Source organism: Mytilus californianus, unplaced genomic scaffold (genome assembly GCF_021869535.1).
Source record: "Mytilus californianus isolate M0D057914Y unplaced genomic scaffold, xbMytCali1.0.p SCAF_9, whole genome shotgun sequence".
Classification (NCBI taxonomy): domain Eukaryota; kingdom Metazoa; phylum Mollusca; class Bivalvia; order Mytilida; family Mytilidae; genus Mytilus; species Mytilus californianus.
Window position 1 is genome coordinate 48,164,215 of NW_026262745.1, and position 17,040 is coordinate 48,181,254.

Genomic DNA, 17,040 nt, shown 5'->3' on the forward strand with positions numbered 1-17,040 from the left:
TATTTGAATTCGCAAATTGGGGATAGTTTTAAATACATTTAATTTTACAATGACAGAGACAATTCAAATATTACATGTAATATATATTTAGTTAACAATTATGTGGACTGATTATCAAGTAAATATAAAATACCAATTTTGGTATAATTATAGATTATCGTTGGTCATCTCAACATAGGTGAATCCAGGGGGCCTGGGGTTTTTTGATTGATTATATAGGGAATCACTGAAGCATGACTGGAGCGGCCCCCCTTAGGTCAGTCAGCGCCCCCCCCCCCCCCCTTTATGAAAAGTTCTGGATCTGCCACTGCTCAACGAGATTGATTTTCTCGCTTGAGCCGGCACGGCGAAAGTGAGAAAAGCAATCGAGTTGAGATGACCAATGATAACCTGTTTATTGCTATTTTACCTATGACGACGTTGTTAATTTTATAGACAACGGGCTCGTGCGTCCTTAGTTTCTAGCGATAATCAAAGGAAAATTTCGTAAAATAGCGATAATCAGACCTATCTGTCGACTGAATAATCTTTATCTAGTCTAAAACCCGCACAGTTATTTTGCCCGGTTGTTGCATATAGAGTTTGTATATCAAGTTTACCTGGCCATGCAAAGCCTAAGAAAATGTATACCTAAAACTAACTTTTTTTAACATAAAAGTTTGTTTTTCTAATCAGGAACAGTGCTTTTAGTGCTATTTTTATCGACATGTTACAAATGAATTCATATCAGATTTAAAGAATCACTCTTCCTTAATAAATTAATTTTTGAGTTTTTTTTTACAAAAGACGAATTTTTGTGTAAATCTTGGGCATACTCACTACGATTTTTTCTTTGCTCTTTTTACAATTTACATATACATGTCAAACTTCAAGAAAAACAATTTAGGAAACGATAAAATAATTCAAAGTTGAACCTTCTAACAGGTAACCTGTACAATAAAATTATACACACATTATTCAATAGTTATAACCTTTCTTTTTAGTAACCTTACAGGGACCTAGAGTTGCTTAAACAAATGTTAAATCTACGTTTTTTTGGTTTTTTTTTTTTTTTTTTTTTTTTTTTATCTCTGATAGATCAAATTTGTCTCATTGGAAATCATTTCACATTTTCTTATTTTTATATTAACAGTAAAAGTTACATTGCCTATAACGAGGTATGATTTGAGAACTTTATTGTATTTGTTAAAACTATGTAAATTGACATTCTTGCTTAGGGTATACGTACCTGTGGATCCCGTAACAAACACACAAAACAATCCTATGATACAAAGTATTATTAATTCCATCTTTTTGCGTAATGATCATGCAAATAAAAATCAAGAAAATAAAGTCCTCTTAAATAAATTAGCATATGTGCTCTATGGTTACGGATAAGTTTATAAAATCAAATCTCTTTTGTCATCTCAATATTTAGTGACAACTCATAAAAGACATATGAACCACGTTAATTTTGGGAACTTTAAATAACGATTTATCCAACCTTTGTTATGATAAACAAATACTTTATACCTAGGACAGCGCAATTCAAAGTTGCATTTTATCAAATCGAATGCCTATAGATCCTATAAAGAATTCAACATCGACGAAGTATAAAATTTAAACTAAGATGTTTGCCAGAGATACTACAAAGTACAAAATGCACATGTATGCATAGGTTTTTAAAGATTTACAACATTTTTGCGTTTTGCTTACATTTCATTTACATTTTTTGGCACTGTATGAAGAAATCCTGGGACAGGTAATTTTTATAAGGCTATTGAGGAATACAATAATGGTTTTTGTTTTAACTTAACTGCAATATACAATATCTACACAGGAAATTCTTTTCTATTCGTTTTTTTTTTTGTGGATGGGTGCAGCTACTGTGGTAAATTCAAAAGATTTGATTGTAACCATCACAAATTTAATGACCGACATAGTACTTGTGTTACAATTAAATTTAACCTTATTCCTTGTTGGTATATGTATCCAATACTGCAAAAAATCACCATCGCTTTCATATAAATTTATTTTTCAGAGTTTCAATATCTCTCAATGGTGTGCTTTCCATTCTTGCTCAATTTCACTCATTGACCATAATAAGTAATATGACAAACATGCAAAGCGAAACAGGATATGCTGACCCTTTCAAAGTACCTGACATCACCATTGATTTCAATGGGGCTTTATAAGATCAGAAGCTCTTATATTTAAATATACGTGAGCATCTTTTGTTGTTTTTCCGTAAATGTATGTAATTTAAGTGTTCTCCTCTGAAGTTTGCTTCTTGGTTATATCCTTATCCTTTTATAAGTTTTTTTTTATTTACAGTAAATTCCATATTTTGTTTCAATTATGTTTTACGGTATTGGTCTTTGATATGGAAAAAAAGAGTGCAAAGTTTAATATTACAAATGTATTTTGCTCAATATGTGTTACTTGGGGAACAGGAACTGCTGACACTTACGGAATTCAAACCCAAGTTGGTTTTTTTGTGATTTTCATTTTTCTCAATTTTTGGTTTTTGGGTATGCTTAGCGGAGTATTGTTTTTTATGCATAATGATTAACATTAATTTGTCACACATTTTGACTATATTTGTTTCTACGTACATGTAGATATAACAAATCATAAAAGATACATCTTCCATTTTAAAGCTAAAATTAAAGGAAATGTTGTCTGGTCATAATTGGAAAATACATGTCTTAATGTTGCAATCGGGTATATTTTTAGTTCTATATAGTATTCTTTTCCGTCTTAGTTGTTCTGTAACTACATACATATAAAAAGGCAGTTTCGAACTTTTCTTTTTTTCGAAAAATTTTACTTCCAACTGCAGTCCATCGGCCATACTTCACTATATAAGGAGGTTAATCATTATATATTATAAAGCAATATCATTTTATGTTTATCACACATAGGATTTCATTTATGTGGTGTTTTTTATTTTATTTGTAGGTATACTTTCATTTGTCATTAGCGTCGGTGAGTTGAAGCTTTATACATGCTTTTTAAACATAAACATAAGAAGATGTGACATGATTGCCAATTAGACAACTCTCCACCAGAGACCAAAATGACATAGAAGTTAACAACTATACATGTAGGTCACCGCACGGCCTTCAACAATCATCAAAATACCATACCGCATAGTAAGCTATAAAAGGCCCCGAAAGGACAAATGTTACGCATAAAAATAGGACAAAGGTTGGGTAACCACTGAATCACTGGCTCCTGACTTGGGACAGGCACATGGAGATTGTGATGGGGTTAATCATGTTTGCTAGCTCCAAACCCTCCCCTAAACCTGGGACAGCGGTGAAACAATACAACGTAAGAACAAACTATAAAAATCAGTTGAAATGGGCCGTTCTTTTAAATGCGAAGCATTCGTCTTCGCCCTGGTGTTGTTTTGTTCTTTTTTCTTCAATAGTCATCTTTATTTAGAAATACAAATTGAAATAATAAAGATAAATTTGAAATTCGTTAAACAATTTTCCATGCAACATTTGATTTGTTTCATTTTAAGTGCTGTTATTCAGTTATGTCAGCTTAAAAAAAAGTTCAAAGAATGAAAATATTCTTTAGAAGGAACGCCATGTTACCTGGCAACAAATATTCAGTAACATCATAAATATTTGCTTCAAAAAAGAATCGTGTAACAAAAATGTAAACAGTATAATATTAAGAATACTTCCTCAATTAGTTAAAGCACACGGTTCTATGTAATCTTTGATTATCTTTTGGCAAAAAGTCCATTTTCAAATACATAAAGCATAACGCCAATATCAAGATCATAATTCATCATATTACAAACAACTTCATACCTGCGAAATCACTGACGATCTAACCTTGCACTCGTGAGTTCAAATTACTTTGTCATAAAAAACTACATATTTATATATCTTTTGGAGATTTAACGACGCTTTGTTTTTTGTCACGATTTGTTTTATCATCACAAGTTTAAATTAACGGCATGTCTGCATAATTTATAAATATTCATTCTAAATAAGAATTAAAAATACCTAAATTGCATTTTTTAAGCCCCTCACTATTGCATAAAGCTCAAATTCAATGGCAGCATGATAAAAGTTCTAAACCCGCTGATCTAGAATTAATGCAATCTAATAATGGTAGCTGTAGTTATTATTTTGATTTCATTTATTCACTTCGTGAACACTGTTAATTATAATCAACCAAATATTAAGTCTTTGATAATATTTTTTGAATATACAAATAGTTTTGGATTACGCGTTTGGTTATTTTTATCTTTTTTCTGTTTGTGTGTAGATTTTGTGGGTTTTTTTTTTTTTTTTTTTTTTTGATTGGCTGAAAGTTTTTTTGTCTATCAGCTCATAGACATAATTTTGTCATATGACCGTGACGTCATCAACGTTTTTTCATGTTTTATTTCTCTTTAAGTTGTTTTTATCCTCGTTCTTTCGACATCCATGTCATTTGGTTTCTGGAGAATCATAGTTGTCTCATTGGAAAAAATACCACATCTTTTTTTATTTTTACAATTTGTTATTCTAGTGCCTTTCAGAGTTGTCCAACTATTGGTTTCGCTCATTGTTGAAGGCCGTATCACAATTTAAAATTATTCACAACGCGCGATATGCTATGGTCTTTAATTGATAGTTGTCTCATAAGCAATCATCACACCCTTTATTATATATATATATGTATATATTCCATCAACTTGGCATGTGATATCAAATTTTGAGAAATATAGAAATCATTGTTATAATAAACCAAATCTTTTGAATTCAGAAAGTTGTATAGTATAAGTATACATAGAAGCTTTTAATTTCTATTTTATAAAAAGATCGGCGAAAGATACCAAAGGGACATTCAAACTCATAAGTCGAAAATATACTGATAACGCCATGGCAGAAAAAGACAAACAAACAAACAAACAAACAATAGTACACAAAACACAACATAGAAAACTAAAGACTGAGCAACACGAACTTGGCCCACCAAAAACTTGGGGTGATCTCAGGTGCTCCGGAAGGGTAAGCAGATCCTGCTCCACATGTGGCATCCGTCGTGTTGCTCATGTTAGTATAAAGAAAATTTAGGCACATATGATGATAAATGGGCTACATTGGAGATTGTTTGTTCGACAAGAAAGCGATATGCTTATCCGCAACAAGCTCAAAATGTGTAAATCCGAACAAATAAAAACAGACTATTAGACATACCTCAAAATAACTTTGATTTAGAATTTTTTGGAATTCAGTGTCTTGGGCTACTTACGGTATAACTGCATTTTATATGCCGAATATCATTTCTTTCTGCATTTTAACCCCAAAAAATAACATTTATGCATTTCAACAAACAACAGACGCAGATCCAAATGGAGATCGGTATCTGCAGTGATGGTAAAATAAAAGGAATTTTTTTAAACTTTTTTATTTTTTATCTAATGTATTATCCAATATTAAAATATTTTACAGTTGAAATTTAAATCAGGATTTGATTTGAAACTACACATCAAGCAGCTTGATATTAAAACTCGCTCAAAATTCATAGAAGCAACACAATTGTGAACCCTTAATAGGTTTTGGTGAAATGGGCACAATTGCAACCATTATTAAATGTAATAAAAAAAGGAAAAATATGATTAAACGGTAACCGGTTCTTTTTTTAACATTTATTCAGCCAATTACACCTACAGGAAAAAGACACGTCTTTTTTCGCCAAGAGTTCTGAGCAATATTTTTATTTATGGCCCGCATACGAAATTGTAGAGGCATTATGTTGTCCTGTCTGCCTCGCGTTTGTCAGTCCGTCAGCCTCGTATCATGTTAAATTTTTATTGTAAGGCAGTTTAAGGTCCCATCAAAATAATCATTATAAAGTGAACTATCTAAAATCGATTCCAAATTCTGGTTTTGATCCTATTATTAAAGCTCACTAAATATACAAATGTGATATAGCGATCAGGGTATAATGTTATATGCACACATATTCTGGCTTTGAATATGATTGTGTACATTAACAAACAAAAAAGATAAGTCTCAAGGTGGTTGATGTTTTTAATTTCAGCAGCAAAAATCCTTAGTAATACCTTACATGGATACTAACCATTGGTATTACTAACTGTATATTAGAATTATATACTAGCATTAATGTTTACACTTGTAAATGAAATAACACAAAATTAAAATGATGCGTGTTCAAACGGATAATAATTTCAGAAAAAAAACAACATTTAAGTAATAAGTTAATGTCAACTAATCACTTGTTTTGAACATTCAAAATACCCTAAAAGGTGTCTGACATAAGCTTTTACATGTTTTTTTTTTCGAAAATAAAAATCGAAACGTGCAGTCTGTATTGATCTATTTCATCCTATTCCATCTTTGTACTTTGGGGTGGTCTAGCTTCGATGTAGTTTGGTCTGGACCTAATTGCGTTCGGTAGAATCCCACCAACAGAGTCAAACTGGCCAAGGTTATTCATCCTTTCATTATATATGTATCTGTTCTTCTCGTTCTGTATTGTTTCTTCATATGCATGTGGCGCTGATGGGTTTGCGGCATATTTAATCTTTGTTTTCTCTGGAACAGAATCTACAGATCGCTCTAGTTTGGTGTTTTTCTTGCATGCCCTGTTAAATATAAAAATTAACACGTATTTCAAAATACAAACGAGATAATTTTTTTCAAAAAATGTAAATTTGCTGTTTTCATTTTATTTTTATTTACGCCCACAAAACTATATTTACATACGTCTATCGCTGACATTTTACGTTTTATAACATAAATAAGACGATGTGGTACGAGTGCCAATGAGACAACTCTCCATCCAAGTCACAATGTATTAAAAGTTAACAATTATAGGTCAAAGTACGGTCTCCAACACGGATCCTTGGCTCACACCGAACAGCAAGCTATAAAGGGCCCCAAAATGACAAGCGTAAAACAATTCAAACAGGAAAACCAACGGTCTAATCTATATAAAAAAGAAATACGAGAAACACATATGAACCACACCAACAAACGAAAACCATAGTTCTATAACATAAGCCTTCGTAGGTTCATATCGTTTGCTTTCGACGTTTTTTATCGGATATTTTTTTTTTTTGCTATCAATGCCGAACCACGTTTACGAAGGCTTATGTTATAGGACTAACGAAAACCACTGAACAACAGGCTCCTGAAGACTACAAAATCGTACTTGATAGTATACGATTCTGTCTTCCCTGTGCACGTAAAATGTCGTTTCATACGAGCAAAATTAGCTGTTACAGAACTCAGATGCGGGTATAGTTACTTGAAACTATCACTGACCTGAAATCTCCAAATCAAAAATATAATCTCATCAACATCAAGTTTTCTTTTACTTAAAGGATATGAAAAAGCACACGTTCAAATCAAGTCCTTCATTCAGTGGCTTCCGTTGGTTGGTGTCTGCCATATATATATATTTGATGTTCTTTATTGTGATATTGTTTTAGCATAATTCAAGCCGTTGGTTTTCTCTTTTCAAATTGTTTCCCATTGTGTCATGCTGAAGCCTTTTAAAGCTTACTTTACGGTATGTATTTTGCTTATTGTTGAAGGATTTACGGCAGGGGCGGATCCAGCCATTTTTAAAAAGGGGAGGGGGGGTCCCAACCCAGGATAAAAGGGGGGTCCAACTATATGTCCCCATTCAAATGCATTGATCGTCAAAAAAAGAGGGGAACACCCCCCCCCCCCCCCCCCCCCCCCGGATCCGCCACTGATTTACGGTGACCTATTATAGCTGTTTACATTCTAGTCCTTTGGACCAGGTCATTGTCATACCCCAAATCATACCCCGTCGATAGTTGCCTCATTAACAATCACATCCCTTCTTTTTTTAATAGTCAAGAAATATGCAAATAATAATAAGCAGGATACTTTCCTATTATGCAGTAATAAGCTATTTATGATAATGATTAATATTATTTGTTCATATTACGGTATTGATGGGGAGTATAGAATAGAGCATATGATTGACAAAATGAGAAGAATAAAGGATAAAAAATAAAGAATAGAGAAAAGCTAACCAAAACATAAAGAATAGAGAACAATGGGGTGCTAAAATATAAAGAATAGAAAATCATGGGCCAAAAATATAAAGAATAGAGAAAGATTGACCAAAAAATTAAAGAATACAGAAATGAAGAGCCCCCTCCCCCCCTTTCCAACACCCTCATATATGAATAAAAGATGTACCAGTTCTTATTGTTCTTAAGATATTGTTGGAGGGTTTTCCCTCATTGATAATAAGTTAAAACTAAGGCAAGCGGTAGTGTTTGTATCAGATAGGTGGTAAAACATGTTTCTTTTAATTTGATTCTCTCTCTTCCTCATTTTTTTTTTATATGGACTATAGATTACATTCTTTTGAAACCAATAATGACTAATAAGTTGATAATTCATGTTTTGGGATGTCTTATCAACTGTCGAGTAGTATACCTTGTAATCTGATATAAAACACGAGAAAATTTTCTGAACTTGACTTTTAGACTTACTGAAGTACGACGATAACCAACAGTATCACTGACAATACAGCTAAAATACCAACAACGGCCCATATAGAACTGTTTGATCTTTTCCCGTCATCTAAAATAAACAAGTAGATTTTAAATAATTTAAGTTGATCTTTTAAAGAAAATTGAGGTGGAGCTCGGCACTGCCACTATATTTCGTATAACATATACGCAAGCATAATCTTGTATATAAATGACTGCAAACAGCTAGGGGAGAGCCTATTAAAGTGTAACCACGAGAATGAAAGTGAAATAATGAAATAACAATTCTGGGTTTAGCAGCCAGATTGGTTCAATTTTGTCATATAAAAGCTATGAAGCATCGCTTGCAAGTGAATAATTCGGCATCATTGAATCCGTATTTATGTGACCTTCAATGTTAACACTTAGATGGAGATGGGTTACGCATGTATTCAGCTATTAAAAGGAAAAGAATGTCAACATTGAAAGTGAAACAAGGATGAACCATTTGGTTGACTGATTCGATCCACAAAAAAAATCATTTTTATATAGGTAAAAACGATGATAAACATACTTTTTGACCTACAATATGAAATCAAACAGACCTAGAAAATCCAATTGCACGTGGTCGCTATCTATTTATAGTTATATTAATGTTTATATCGGGTTATAAGACTGCGGCAGTCTTCGGAGGTCATCTCGGTAATTAATAAAAAGACATCTAGACAAAAATACACACGAAATGCAGATATATATGTTCGAGTCCATGCATTGTTAATTGTTCATTTTAGACTTTTTGTAATTTGGTAATTTTAGTATGTTTTAAATCAAATAAGAGAATTTGAGTCAAATCGGTGAACATGAATTTGACACCTAATGCCCCTTTATCTGAATTTGACACATAATGCCCCTTTAACTGAAAATAAAACTTTGAGTAATATGTTCTAATGTATTTTTGTTTGCCTCGAACTTCAATCAGTTATCACAAAAGAGGGACGAAAGATACCAGAGGGACAGTCAAACTCATAGATCGAAAACAAACTGACAACGTCATGGCCAAAAATAAAAAGACAAACAGACAAATAATAGTACAGATGACACAACATAGAAAACTAAAGACTAAGCAACACGAACCCCACCAAAAACTGGGGGTGATCTCAGGTGCTCCGGAAGGGTAAGCAGATCCTGCTCCACATGTGGCACCCGTCGTGTTGCTTATGTTTTTACAAATCCGGTAAATAGTCTAAAGCGTGGTTTTGATGCGGTATTGCTACATTTACCTTTTAAGTATGACAGCTACATTTCAGGATTTAAATGGTCCGTAAAACACCATTAAAAGTGAGAAGACTTAAGATTTTCTCATGATTAATCCGAGGCATATGAAAATTGCATGCTTAGAAATTAAATTTAACATGTAACAACAAAGCATCACTTTTCCCATGCAAAGTTTTAATTTTTACTCAAATTTGAGTGATAGATTACAAATCGATTCCGGCATGTATTTGAATAATATGATAAGCCTACATATGATGTCGAACTTTATATATTTTATTGTGTATGTTGTTACAATGTGGTTTAAATTTTAAACAAACAAAACTAAATGCGTAACTATGCTTTTTGGGTGAAAAATTGCTTTATTTTCCCCTCTTATGGCGTTTTAGTTTATTCAGTAAAAAATAAAACATACCTTTTTTTGTGGATATATCATGTGGTTTCAAAGTAGAAGGTGGGTCAGGTACTGGTAAGGTGCCTTTTAATTTAGAAAAAACTTTTTGTTTATAAAACACAATATTTTGTAGTAAAACAAACCCATTATCAACAAATATTCTAATTGGTTAAGGAAACTTTAAATAGCCATTGAATAGTATTTTTGAATTATCTTGAAGAAGTAAAAAATAATTAAGTATACTCTAAATGATCAACAGAATGTCCATCAGTGAAAAAAGATCTCTGCACTTCAGATATGTAATAACCAAAGATTGATTTGTTCTGTTTTGTCAATACTTGGTTTATTAAGTTTTGGCTGTTACTGATATTGACATTTCCCTTTTTTCGATTCTGCGTAATGGTAAGTTTTGAATTCCACCATCTGGCACAAGTCGATAACAGAAAGGTTACATTTCTAGAACAGATATTTCAATAAAAAAGGATGAATTAATAATAAATTTGCGTACGCTTGAAAAAGGACTTTTATATTTACACAAAATGAAGCTCGATTTCCACTTCAAGAGAAAAGCGTTTTCGTATTGGTCATTTCACTGATCCCCTGTTGCTTATTTCTTATATCACTATCTTTAAGTAATAACACTAACACAAGTGAAAAAAGATTAATCTTACCAAAGCAATAACCAGACTTATCCACATTTAACTGTTGTAAAAAGTATGTCCGGTAGTTGCCACAGTTTCGTACTTTAATATCATACTTAGCTTCACACATGCTACTCAGTCCAGACTTGCAAACCTTCCTATCAACAGTTTTGTCACCAACGTCTGGGATATTCCCTGTGAAATTCAGAAATACGTTTTTCAACAACTGTCTTGTTTTTTTAGTGGAAATTTTCCACAAGTAGATTTTATTTTTACTAAATGCAATGATACAGCATCACATACTATACAAGTTGTTAAATGTTGTGTCTACCCTGAAAGACTTTCAATTTCTAAAAAAAGAGTTCATGTAAATTCTCTAAACCTTATAACATAACCGACAATAAAAGTTTGTAATAAAAATTGATTTTCTGCACATAGGAAAGACTAGATGGTTACCGATATGTGAGAAAAAACTAGCCAAAATTCAACGCAGAAAAGAGAAATGTAACTCGATTTTCATTGAAAGCACTTGTGGAAGCAGTTTCAGTTCTACTAGTAGAACCCATTCCAATTAATGCTTAACAAAATCATAATTGATTCCGAAAAAGGTTCGAAGATATAACTTCATTTTGTTAGTCTATGGCAAGCCGTTTTACTATTTATTCTAAGTTCAAAATATCTAATACACTTTATAAGATATCTTATAAATAAAATGAGATAGCTTATAAAATATATGAGCTATCTTATAAACTATATAAGATATCTTATAAAATATATGAGATATATCTAATAAAGTATATAAGATATCTTATACAAAAAATATTTATAAGATATCTGATCAACTTCATAAGACATCTTATAAACTTTAGAAGATATCTTATAAAGTATATAAGATACATGTATATTATAAAGTTTATAAGATATCTTAAAAAAATAGATTATATAAGATATCTTATATATTATATGAGATATCTTGAATTTTGAATAAATGGTATAAACAGCTTGCCATAACAGTCTCTTGCAGTGATTGACAAATCAAGTGTTTCTTCATAATATTCATCGACAGTGAGCTTACATAGACATTAATTTTTTGAAACATAACACTAACCTTGCATCCATAGCGGGTATAATGTACCACATTGCATCATAGAAACACTTTGATTGACTATGTCATTTCCGGTGACGCTGTCAACTCTGTACCATCCGGTTCTCAGTCGACTGTCTTCTATAGCAGCATCACCCTCATTAAGACTATAATTTGCTGACCTCTTCACCTCCTTTCGCAATACTTTGTAGTTTACACTTTGACAAGGATCAACTATAGATAGAAAAAATACAGGGATTGAATGGACAATTCTAGAATGTAAGCCCGACGTCGTTTATTCCTCTTCTGTAATAACACTTAAAACAAATTATCCCCGTAGAAGTCAAGAGTTAATTATATGCATATTTAAACTCGCGGGCTAATTGTTTTATTTATGTCGATGGGATGTTATAATCTTACGATAGGATTTTTTTTTATCTATCTGGAAAGATATTGAAGAAAAATCTCTGGCTGGAAAAACGGTGTAGAGAGGAGGGCTTAAAAGGGCAAATTTGTATATGTATTTTCCTGAAGGCTGATGATAAGAAAATGTTTCAACTGATTGTTATAGTTTGTTCTTGTGTTGTACTGTTTCACCACTGTCAAAGAAAGGTTAGAGGAAACATGTTTAACCCCGCCACATTCTGATTGTGCCTGTCCCAAGTCAGGAGCCTGTAATCTCGAGTGGTTGTCGTTTGTTGTTGTATATCATATTTGTTTTTCTTTTATTGTTTTGTACATAAGTTAGTTTGTTAGTTTTCTTGTTTTTACATTTGTCATTTCGGGTCCTTTTATAGCTTGCTATGCGGTATGGGTTTAGCCATAGATGTATATACATCTATGGTTTAGCTAATTGTTGAAGGCCGTACTATGACCTCTAGTTGCTAACCTTTTACGTCATTTGGTCTTAGGTGAAGAGTTGTCTCATTGGCAATCATACTACATCCCTAATTTTATATAACAATATGATATATAATGATTCCTACACTTTATTGTTATAAACAAAATTTAGACTTTTTAAGTGCGATTTATTCAATAAAAAATCAAATTTAAATAGCTATCTGGAAATCTTTTCACAAAAAAAACTTACAATGAAAATTTATCGTAAGATATACTGAAATGTTTATGACACCATTTACAAGTATTTGTTTAAAAAGACCAGGACAAAGAGCAACTAAAAAAACCTTAAGTGATGAGCCTTCAACAGGAACAATACTTATCTTGGTATTGGATTTTGGTGTGATCCAGGAAAATCCTATAAGGCTCAAAATGTTTATATTTATTTTGGAATCAGCAAAGATTTCATCAAAATCATTTTCTAGTTTAAATAAATTCCTCAGAAGAGAGGATGTCTGCACTTACATTCACACTCTGGGGTAAATCCATCATTATCTGAAGTCTCCCCTTTTGGACATTTTGTTTCTGTTCCTGAAGAAAAAGATTAGAGTTAAAGGATAATTTTAAATTTGTAAAATTGATATGTATAACTACAGTAGTTCATATTCCCATAGGATTTTATACGAAAAAGAAAAACAGTCTCAAAGGCCTATAAGTCATAATGTCTACGTCATTTAGTCTCTGATTGATAGTTGTCTCATTGGCAATCATACCACATCTCCTTATTTTGAAATAATGAGAAATAAAAATGAAAACATCTTTGTACTAATTTCAAGTTAGTGTTGTTGAAAACACTGATCATGGAAAAAATGAAAACATAACTATGATAAAAAATGTAGGATTTTATCTTACATGCAATCATGGAAGGGATCTATAGAATTTTCCTATCAAGATCCATTCGTTAACTTGATCCATCCAAAGTTAGTCTTTATTTACATTTTTTTTTTATGAAACTGTAAAATTACGGCCACACTTAAAGTTTGCAGAGTAAAATTTACAAATATCTTCTCAGTTAACCGCCGAACACCGCAAACTAGGAGGGTCTGGATTGGGGGTCCTTAATTTCTGTATTCTTTAATGTTTTAGGTCATTTTTCTGTGTTTTTTATATTTCAGCACCCCGTTATTCTCTATTCCTTAATTAATTTATTTTTTCCTTTTATTCTGCACATTTTGCCCATTATTCTCTACTCTGTAAACCCCATCCGGACCCTCAACTATGCAGTTTATGTGCAATGTATATGCACAATATATGTTGAAATATCAGACCACTTTTACGCGTGAAAAATACTAACCAAAGCAGTAAGCCTCATAGCATCCTTTTGTGTGCCTAAGATTATAAACATAGTAGTCTCCACAGTTCTTAACCTGAATATCATATGAGCTGATACAACATCCTCCGTTGTAATTACTTGCACAGGCAGTCACATTAGAAAGCTCGCCGACAGAGGGATACGATCCTATTAATTAAGAAGAAAAAAAATATACAATATGTCTACATAATTTCACTGAATTTTGAATTCTCTTTTTAAAGGTTTTTTAAAGTCTTTGTAGACGAAAATACGAAGCAAAAAGTAGTCCTTCTTATAGTAAATCGCTAAGTATAAAGTTCATTAACAGTCTTAACTTATTTTGAAAAGCAGAGGATGTATAAAAATAGTTATTTGGAACTACGAACAAAAAACAAAACAAAAACGGAATACATAAGTAGACAAGCGAAAATGGTTGCTTGTAGCTGAATCCTTATATTTTATGACGGTTCAGATGGTAAAAAAGCATATACATGCATGTATTAATTTTATATATAACACGTATCATAATTCAACGGGAAAGTAAGTGGCAGTGCTAAGAATATTTACTTCTCCAGTACAATCAAAATATCTAACAAGAAGCCAATTTATCATAAAGTATTTGTTTGAATAGAGTTGCTTCATATGAAGTTACCTTAGGCACCCAGAAGGTGTTAACATTGTAACATACCATTCATCCATAACGGGGAGGTGGTGCCACATCTAAAACCGCCTTGTATACACTCTGTTGGCATCGTATTGCCTGCCAAGCTTATTGGACGGTACCATCCCGAAGGTAAAAAATTATCACAAATTTCATTACGGAGGTCATTCGCAACGGATCTTTCCCACTGATTTAGTTCTTTGTAGTTTCCTTCTAAGCAAGGATCATCTATAATATATAATATATTAAAGTACCTCATTTTGGAAAAATTGATTATGACTTTAAATGAGTTTATGTTCTTAATTAAAATTCAAAACATGCGATATGAGAAACATGTTCATGTTGAAATCCGAGGCTAAATAATTAAAAATGTTAAGGATGTTTGCTCCTCATGTTTTTGAATTTTTGCCAGATATTCGGAATCCTCTGGTTTTATCCATGTAGTGCCATTAAAAAAATTTGCCAATTAACCCCTACTTTTCTTTCCATTATTTGATTAAATATAGTTTAAAATATCTTCTTTGAAAATCTTATAAAATCCTTGTTATTTTTTCATCGGTTTTGAAAGAAAAAAGGTGTCAATGTTAAATATATGAAAAGTCTAGAGAGAACTATTTCCCGCCAAATTTTCAATGGCTTATATCTCGAAAACGAGCACACTGACCCATATTTTTTTGTTGCTTTTTTTGTTTCTTTATTTTCATACTATCAATATATAATAGTCTTTTTAAAAGCTTGTTATTTTGAAACAGAGTAGCGAACATCCTAAATAAGAGAAGGCCACTGAAACACAAAGGAAGTTTATGAATAATAAATCTATGGTATTCATCACAAAGGGAATAATGTTATCTGACATAAAATATAAATAATAGCAGACACATAAAAGTGTGTGCTAAGAGGACTTAGAAGATAAAAGATGAAAGTTTCAGGGCTTTGTAATTTTCCAAGTTGAAAAGAGGCATAACTATAGAAAGGTAAATGACTCACAACCAAAGTTCGAACTCTGTCTACGTGTTGTGGTTCTTGGTATTGTGTATGATTTTCATAAAATTTGGATAAGACTTAAGTTAGAGTCCGGAAAAGAAAAAAATCGTTTTTCTCAGTTATAAATGGGCATAACTCTAGAACGATAAATGTTTTGTCCTTTTAGAAGTGCACTACAATTTTGAAGTGTTTGTATGCATACAATGATATGAAAACGTTTAGAGGCACAAAATGCAAATATTTGGCAATTTCAGGAAAACAGCTCTCCGGGAAAGGGATTTTCGTCTACTTAATGACATTATTCTTTCCATGAAAAATCATTGTATACTGCCATGAAATTATTGAGGTCAAAGTTATTACTGATTCAAACTTTTTATTCAGAAGAAATCTTATTGGTTTAAGTACAATCTGTTTCTCGGGTCTCAGTCACGTTGAAACCTGTCATCATTAATAGAAATTTTACGTATTCAAGCATTAAAAAAAAGAAAGAAATATCTGCCATGATTGTCAGTTGGTTTCTTTTTTGTAACTCACGTCTAACAGAGAGTAAAGTAAAGATTGTTTGCTCAAAAAATGCCATCATACAACATTTTGTTATGAATAAACCGTTTATTTAAATTTAAGTAAAGAATGTTTTTGAATTTTATCAGATTTTTTTTTAATAGAGTATTGATAGTTTTGTTATAATTCAATTAGTTTTATACGGAATTACGGCTGAAAAAATATGATAAATCCAATTTATTGGTATTGTACATTCGTCGGAAAAGACTGCCACATCTGCATCGGTTTAAGCCAAAAGTTGAAGTATAGATAACAACATTTCTATACCCAGTCAAGTGAACCATTGGGTTGTATTATTTAGTATCCTATATATAGCTGGTTCAAAATAAGAAAAGAGCTATTGTACTTTATATCTTACCTTGTGTAATAACAACTGTAAATACATTAAAAAACAAAAAGAATACAAGTGTTGTAATCCTCATTTTTATGGATTCATTTTTTAACAAATTTCCAACAAATTATATTAATTATGGTAAGGTGAACAAACGATCCGACATTTTGTTTTGTTCTATCTTCCTCCTTTCTCAATTGGATCGTTAAATTCAAAACAATTGTTGCTTTAAACAATATCGATAAGAATCAATATTTTTAAATGACGAACGCATGCGTAGTTGTTGGTGCAAATGCAATTTAAAAATATGTATTGTTATGTCTTCACGGGTGATGAACGTGAATGCCAAGATATGAATATGAATTTTATAAAGACAAAACGTTTGGCACACTTGGTATAACTAGTTTACAGGAGATATATAACATGATAAAAACGTAAAGCTGCGATATTT

The 17,040-nt window shown here is 31.8% G+C and overlaps 1 protein-coding gene across 1 annotated transcript in view; it reads right to left on the reverse strand.

Moving 5' to 3' along the window:
- Positions 1-17,040, reverse strand: part of LOC127715937 (von Willebrand factor D and EGF domain-containing protein-like) — a 53,960-nt gene extending 36,920 nt beyond the window's left edge. The window contains exons 1-6 of the mRNA XM_052222044.1: positions 16,617-17,040; positions 14,741-14,941; positions 14,056-14,220; positions 13,227-13,292; positions 11,889-12,098; positions 10,811-10,975 (exon numbers count right to left, since the gene is read on the reverse strand). Of these exons, the coding sequence (XP_052078004.1) occupies positions 10,811-10,975; positions 11,889-12,098; positions 13,227-13,292; positions 14,056-14,220; positions 14,741-14,941; positions 16,617-16,680 (871 nt within the window). The 5' untranslated portion in view covers positions 16,681-17,040. The remainder of the gene's footprint in view (positions 1-10,810; positions 10,976-11,888; positions 12,099-13,226; positions 13,293-14,055; positions 14,221-14,740; positions 14,942-16,616) is intronic.